This window comes from Tuber melanosporum (assembly GCF_000151645.1).
Source record: "Tuber melanosporum whole genome shotgun sequence assembly, scaffold_131, strain Mel28".
NCBI lineage: Eukaryota > Fungi > Ascomycota > Pezizomycetes > Pezizales > Tuberaceae > Tuber > Tuber melanosporum.
The window spans coordinates 1-6,978 of record NW_003298788.1 but is presented as its reverse complement, the minus strand read 5'-3'; the positions used below and the strand labels follow the sequence as shown (position 1 = coordinate 6,978).

Sequence of the window (6,978 nt, the reverse complement as noted above, 5' to 3'; positions counted from 1 at the left end):
GCGAAAAGCTTTGTAGCTGAAAGTGTTCGAGTTAGACGTGGCGTATTTTCATAATTATACCGGTATGCTGCATACAGGGAAGAGGGATGTGGGAATCGGAGATGGTATTTTTGCTTAAAGAGTAACATCTGGGGGAGGGGAGGGAGAAAGTGGACTCTTGTTGGTCATCACTCTTCCTCACAAATTACTTCCCCCTCTATCACAACTGCTCACCACTCCCCTCCCCCCTCCTACTCCACAACCATCCTATGATTGACCTCGAGAAGTGATTGAATTACTGGTCAGCAATCAGAAACGTTACTGTGGCTGGTTCAACTGAATGAGACGTTATGCACGGGACTGGAAGTGAAAACCCTTTACAGGTTTAGCATTAGTTAATAATTTGTGGGACCCTCCGCTCTGCGCTGATCTGTGTTTTTTTTCATCCTGCTTTTTTCCCATAATCTAACACGCCTGGGTGCTGCAAGAAACAATCTCTATTAGCTAGAAGAATTAGGGAAAGAAGATCCAAGTTAAGGCGCAGTCAGCAGCAAGAGTGAAGATTGCTGGACTTGTTCTCATACGTACCATACCCGTACTTGCACCTCTTTCTTCCGCTTCCTCCACTCTTCATCCATCAACTCATCCATCCAACCATCCACCCCTCCACCCCATCCACTCCGCTTCTTTCCCCACTCCTCTCCTTCTACCGCTCCAGCACAGTGCCAACTTTCAATATCAGAAATATTCAAGCTTGGTATCCTGTTTGTTACTGTATCTCTTGCTCTTCCATTCTCTTACACAGTATCACACTCGCGGGCTCACACGCCTGCATACACCCAACTGCGTATCAGACCTACATACGCCTACCGGTGCCGGCTGCGGGCCCAGTGTCTTTGTCCCACCAAGAAAAAAAAAAAAGAGAAGACGAGCAGACAGGCGGGCGACAGTTGGAGGAGGTGAAAAAAAAAAAAAAGAACCGGGGACGGTGAAAAAAAAAAATTGGCCACAGGAACAGACTGGGTAAGGTTGCATTTTTACCCCCGGGTCTCACTGCTCGACCAACAGCGTCAAAACCCTCGTCCGTCGCTGTCATCTTCTGCAATTGGATTTGCTTCGCTTTTTCTTCGCCCCGCGTCGTTGAATTACAGGAGACACGATACTCCACAGTCCCGTGTCGTTGTCTCCACGATCGATCTGCTTTTATCCTAGAGTGTATTCTTTTGTTCACCTCCTTTCCAAGCCTCGGAAAAAGGGTAGTCAATCACGACGCCGGTCATCCACATCCATCCGTTCATCCATCCAACTCATCCACCCATACCAACATTTTGTCCATACCTCCCTCTACCCTTACACCCATCCTCGCCGCACCCTTTATGCCCCACCGGCCATTCTCGGCACACAACCACCGATCAAATATTGTCCGATCCTCGCTTCCAACATCATATTTTGGATTATTAGTGCCTTGCTTAGTCGTCAAACCCTGTAAGCTTTTCCCATTTGCCCAAAGTGCCCCACGATTCTCCAACCCGCAGAATAGAGAACGGAGGAAAAAGAGGAACAAGAGAAAAGACCCGCAGACTTACCATTCGCTATTTGATGCAGCCTTGTTGAAAGCTGTTACTTCCGTGCATTGCGAATCCTCCGAGTTTTTTCGTTTGAACATCCCATCTCGCTGGTCCACTCTTCCCTCCGTTCACCGGTAGTCACTCCCCTAGGCTCGCGGGTTTTAACAGTCCAACAGGATTTCGACCCTTACCTCCACTCCGCCCCCCCCCCTTGTTCAATTGCAATTGGGAATCGTCTGTCGGTAAAAATATCTAGGGCAAAACTGGTTCTGAAAGCGAAAATAAGAAATATATTTACATCGAGGTTTCTAATTTTTCGTGAGTACTGGAGCTCATGTTGATTCGCATCGGCCGCATCATGGTTCGCATTTAGCAGCCTCTACCCACCAGATCAACAACACATTTTGAACGTACCCAGAAACAAATTGCAAACTATCATCGATTATCCAGCGATTCAAGTAATTTTCGATCAGACCAACACAAAGAAGTATTCTTCGCAAGTTGTATGTCTACCGCCGGACACCATCAAGCGGCAGGATCTTACCAGCAACCCCGAGAGATGGAGGAGAAGGCCCGAGGCAGAGAAAGAAATAGAGACGGAATGATGGATGGGAGTGGGGGTCAAGTTATCGGTGGTCCGTTGAGCAGCAGTTCAGACCCCCCTTCGAGGAAAAGGAGGAGGAGTAGGAAAGGGCTAGACAAGAAGTTTGAGTGCCCGGCGGAAGGATGCGGTAGAAGCTATTCTAGGGCAGAGCACTTATACAGGCACCAGCTGAATCGTAAGGTTTCCCTTAAGATTTCCCGAACCTTATATTTTTAGAGGGCGGCCGTCAATGAAACCATGAATCCCTTTCCTTTTTCATTGACCCCATATTGTGGGAAATCTTTGATAAGGAAGTGTTTATTTTCCGACCTTCGGAGCAAGCAAAACAGCGGCAGAGCCATTATTTTGAGCAGCCAACAGTGCTGACTGTCGATGGGCTATAGATCAACCAAAGCAGATATATTTTTGCGATTTTCCCGACTGCAAGCGATCGTTCGTCCGTCAAGACCTGTGCATGCGACACCGGGATCGCCATACAAATCGGCCGGGCTCTCAGCTCCAGAGAAAGGACAGCCTTCTAAATAATCCTGCAGGGGCAGCCGCTAGGAACATTCTTTCCGAGAGAGGGGGTTCCATGAGTAAGGGCTCTTCTTCCCCGGAATCGCCAAATGGCCCGGGTCTCATGATGAAGAGTGGAGAGGACGAATCCCCTATCATGACACCTAATGGGGTTTCTATGAATATGACTGCGTCCCCTGATACCAGTTTGTCATCCGCTACTTTACCTAATTCCTCCAGTTCTACCACGCCGAATGTTGATAATCGGGCCAAAATTCGAAGAACGACCGCCGATTCTGGACCTGCCCAACGAGCGACGAATGGGATTGCGGAAATGCACGCGCAGGCAGTCCGGAGATATAGCGTAGAACATGTGAGATTGAAATCAGAGGCATCTCCGGTCGATGTCAATACGTTATATGGTGGAGGTCAACAACGTCCAGGATTGTCTAGTAGTAGCAAATCCGATTTCGCTCGTCCTCCACTCCAAACTTCTGTGGGGCCTAACCAAACTATCGGTGGAATGAATATGCAACCATTATCGGCATCCAGTGTATCCTCTGGGGGCCATTTCTCTGCGCCCCTCACTAGCGCAACAAGTGCTGGATCTTTGGCGGCAACTACTGGTACAAGCGTGGGCCCTGCATACAATCCTCAAACCTCTTTCACTCCCTTTTCCTTACCACAACCGGCCTATCCAAATCTTAGCCAGAGCAACGCTTCCAACCAAGGGCAAAACCAGTACATCACGTCGCCCCCCACGAGCTCATCTTCAGTGGGCGCATCGAATTCTATTGGCGGCGTTACCACAACGGATGTGGATTTTGAGTCTATGAACGTTCCGTTCACACTGCCTGTTTTCGGTAATGACGGCTATACTCGTTCTCCAAATTGGATGGCGGATGACTTTGCCACTTGGTTTTTTGAGGGCACGCAACTACCTGGTGGGAGTAGGACATCCTCTATTGGCGGTAACTATGTTGACAGTCTCACGATGGGGCCACAGAACCTCTATCTGGGCGGTCCAGAGTTCCAGACCCACAACTATTACCCTCACCCACTACAACCGCAGCATCCCATGGCGGTTACGAGTCTGATAGCCCCCCCAAGCCCTCCTCAAGAGTCTCTTTTGTCCGAGCATAAACGGCAGGACTTGATGGATCATATTGAAAACTATCCCGAGATGTCTGATCTTTCGCAGCGCACAGGCTCTTTAGTGCTCGGTTCCGCCGAAGATGACTCACACGCTTTGAGTTTACATATGATGCAGTCTTATATTTCTAGCTATTGGCTTCACTTTCATCCACAGCTTCCCATTCTTCACAGGCCAACGTTCTCGGCCGACAAAACCCCTAGCCTCCTCCTCCTCACAATGATGGCCATCGGTGCATCCCTGATCGGCACCAAGGTGGACCCGACTGTCGCCCAAGCAGCAACAGACCTGTCTGTTATTCTGGCCTGGAATCTTCGATGGCAGATATTTTCGGATATGGCTTTCCGGCCTCCAGCGAAATTATGGGTCTTTCAGGCGTTGCTTTTGTTGGAAACTTTCGAGAAGATGTTCGCATCCAGGGCGCTTCATGAGCGGGCTCATATACACCATGCTACCACTCTTACACTGATGAGAAGAGGTTCATCACTGACTGGAAGGTGTGCCTACGATTCCCCACAAAGCGGACGTGATGTCAAGTCCAACAGTGACAACGGCAGTGCAGCGTTTTCTGGCCAATCATCGGGCTCCGCACCAGTGGAAGATGCATGGAATCGATGGATCGTTAGCGAGGCGACAAAAAGAGCGGCTTTTGCGGCTTTTGTGCTTGATTCAACACACGCCACAATGTTTGGTCATTCAGCTGTGTTGGTAGCACACGAGATGCGGCTTCAGCTTCCCTGCGACGAGACGCTTTGGGCAGCAACCAACGGAGCCGAGGTTTTCAGGATTGAGCATTCACTGCTGCAAGCCGGAGTTAAGCCCACGACCTTCCTCGACGGCCTGAAGAAGACATTGAACGGGCAGAACGTGCGGACCAATTCTTTTGGGCGGACTATACTTATGGCTGGTTTGTTAAGCGTGAGTTGGCACATGGCCCAGAGGGATCTCCAGGTTACATCTCTTGGTGCGGTTGCCCAGCTTGGAGGGAAGGACAAATGGCGGCAGTCCTTAACTCGATCATTTGACTACTGGAAGAAAGATTTCGATAGCGCATTAGAAGGGATCAGGGCAGGGTCGGGTACGTACGAGGGTTCTAACTACTGCTTGCCCTCCACTGAGGATGTTGAACACGAAACCACCTTCGAGAGCCGGAATGTAATGCACCACCTGGCTCACATGTCAATGCACGTTGATATTGTGGACCTCCAGATATTTGCCGGGGCAAAGCGGTTATTAGGGCGCACTGTTATCCCGAGTGATGCGGCGCAGGTTCGTAAACGGGTAAAGGATTGGGCACCAAGTGCTCGAGCTAGGGATGCTACATTCTATGCATTGCAGTTCCTTTGCCAGGTGTTGTTGCCCGAGGAGCGAGTAGATATGCCTTATACAGCGGACGATGATGACCTTGGTGCACCTCGGAAGCTCAGCTCGGCGACCACTGGCATTCCGATCTACTCCGCACGAGATGACCACCTCTTGAACCGGCCATGGGTGCTCTATTACGCTTCGCTTGTTGTTTGGTCATATGGGTTCGCACTGGAGGGCCAGGTCCAAGTCCCCCGGTCATACTTCAGCACTCCCGCGGCTCGACATCAGGACATGAGGACCTTTTTGCGACGAGTAGGGGGAGTTAGGTCACCAGAAGAACTAGCAAATGTTCGGGATAAGAACGCTTGTTTGGGTCTTCTGCTGACGTTACACGGTATGTTTGCGAAAGCCCGGTGGGAACTTTTGGTTGAAGCCTCGAGATTGTTGGACCAATGCGTTTCTATTTCCACCGGCGAAATTCAGACATAATGGGGGCATTGATTTTCTTTATATACCATTTTCTTCCGGGTTTCTCAAGGTTTCATCTTACTGGGCGGCATATTCTGATCTTTATCTTTAGCCTCTTGCGGGCAGGCGCAAATCGTTTTTGTTCTCTTTTTCATATTTCTGTTTATCTTATGGGTCCGGGAGGAATAGCTCTGGTTTGCTTTCATATCTTGTTCGGCATCGCATTTCTTTTTCTCCCTTATATTATTATTATTATTATTCGTACCTGTTTGATGAGTTTGAGTTGAGGGGAGAAGAAAACCCTTACATATACCCCCGCCTGGTCATACATGTTTCAGTATATATATAACATAAATCCATTCCTGTCCTGCTATGTAACCCCTCAGACTTCTCTCTCTTGTTTTTACGTCGTTTGTATGAATGGAATATCTGTTCTCTCTTGGTCTACTTGGCTTCTCGTTGCATAATCTCTGTTAGTTTTTTTTTTCCTATTCTTGCTTGCTTGCTTGTTTACCGGCGTCCATAACCACCCCTCCCTCCGTTTTCCTGCAAAATCGAAACTTATCTACTCTCCTTCGCGTGCTTACCCTCCCCCATAAGATCAGCACAAACACTTTTCGGTCCGGTACGATTCGCTCGGTGCTTCGGAGTACAAATATTCTTCTCCCGCCCCCTTTTTTCTTTTTTCCTTTTTCAACATTTCATTTAATCTCCCGCTTACTTCCTCCTTTACTACTCGATACCAATCCCTCTTCCCCCTCCCTTTTATTTTTGTCGTAGGCTGCATTCTTGCTCAGCGAAAATGGGAATTTGTGAATGTTTTTTTCTTCTGCTTTTCTTTTTGTGTAGTTTGAAAAGGAATGGAGTTGGAAGTGTGGGGATTTGATGGTGGGAGGTGTATGTTTATGAGTTTGAATTTTGATACCACTTTTGATTTTCGCTTTGATACACTACCAAGTGAAAGTGAAGTGAAAGTGAAGTGAATCGTGGTCATGATGTCGCACTCGGGATTGGAGGTTTAGGGGTGGTGGGGGGTTACGTGGGCACGTGCTTTCTGGCAGTATAGTAGTGTGGTGCGCCCATTCACCAGATGCAAGACTTCAGGTGAACGAGTGGAGCCAGCCATTCACAAAACATTTGTAAGGATTGGGAAACATTGACTGGCCGATACATGGAAGTATCATACCCCAGCAGAGGGGCTTAACGAGTTACCGAACGCTCAGGTCCCCGTGACCTCGAGTTCGTCCGGTCCCGGCCGGGATCACTCGCACTTGACAAACAAAAGTCTGCTAACCGCGTAATAATCATGGACAATCACTCGTTCTGTACCTCCCTCGGGGCTACGGAAGGTGCTTCCCTCCATCCCTCGCGTCTTCTGCCGACCAAGAGCTTAAGTCATC

At 48.9% G+C, this 6,978-nt stretch overlaps 1 protein-coding gene; it reads left to right on the top strand.

The window, feature by feature from the left end:
- The first annotated feature begins 657 nt into the window (after window positions 1–657).
- Window positions 658–5,965, top strand: GSTUM_00002483001 (uncharacterized protein). XM_002836120.2 has 4 exons: window positions 658–1,464; window positions 1,585–2,326; window positions 2,535–2,888; window positions 3,039–5,965. Exons 2-4 carry the CDS (start codon window positions 2,053–2,055, stop codon window positions 5,597–5,599), a joined length of 3,189 nt encoding a protein of 1,062 aa, XP_002836166.1. The 5' UTR covers window positions 658–1,464; window positions 1,585–2,052; the 3' UTR covers window positions 5,600–5,965.
- Window positions 5,966–6,978: the final 1,013 nt, after the last annotated feature.

Bases quoted from the DNA above. Each gene is read 5' to 3' on its own strand.
- GSTUM_00002483001 (XM_002836120.2), top strand. From the start codon at position 2,053: ATGTCTACCGCCGGACACCATCAAGCGGCAGGATCTTACCAGCAACCC. The intron at 2,327-2,534 runs GTAAGGTTTCCC...GATGGGCTATAG, and splicing joins ATACAGGCACCAGCTGAATC to ATCAACCAAAGCAGATATAT. The intron at 2,889-3,038 runs GTTCTACCACGC...GATTGAAATCAG, and splicing joins TACTTTACCTAATTCCTCCA to AGGCATCTCCGGTCGATGTC.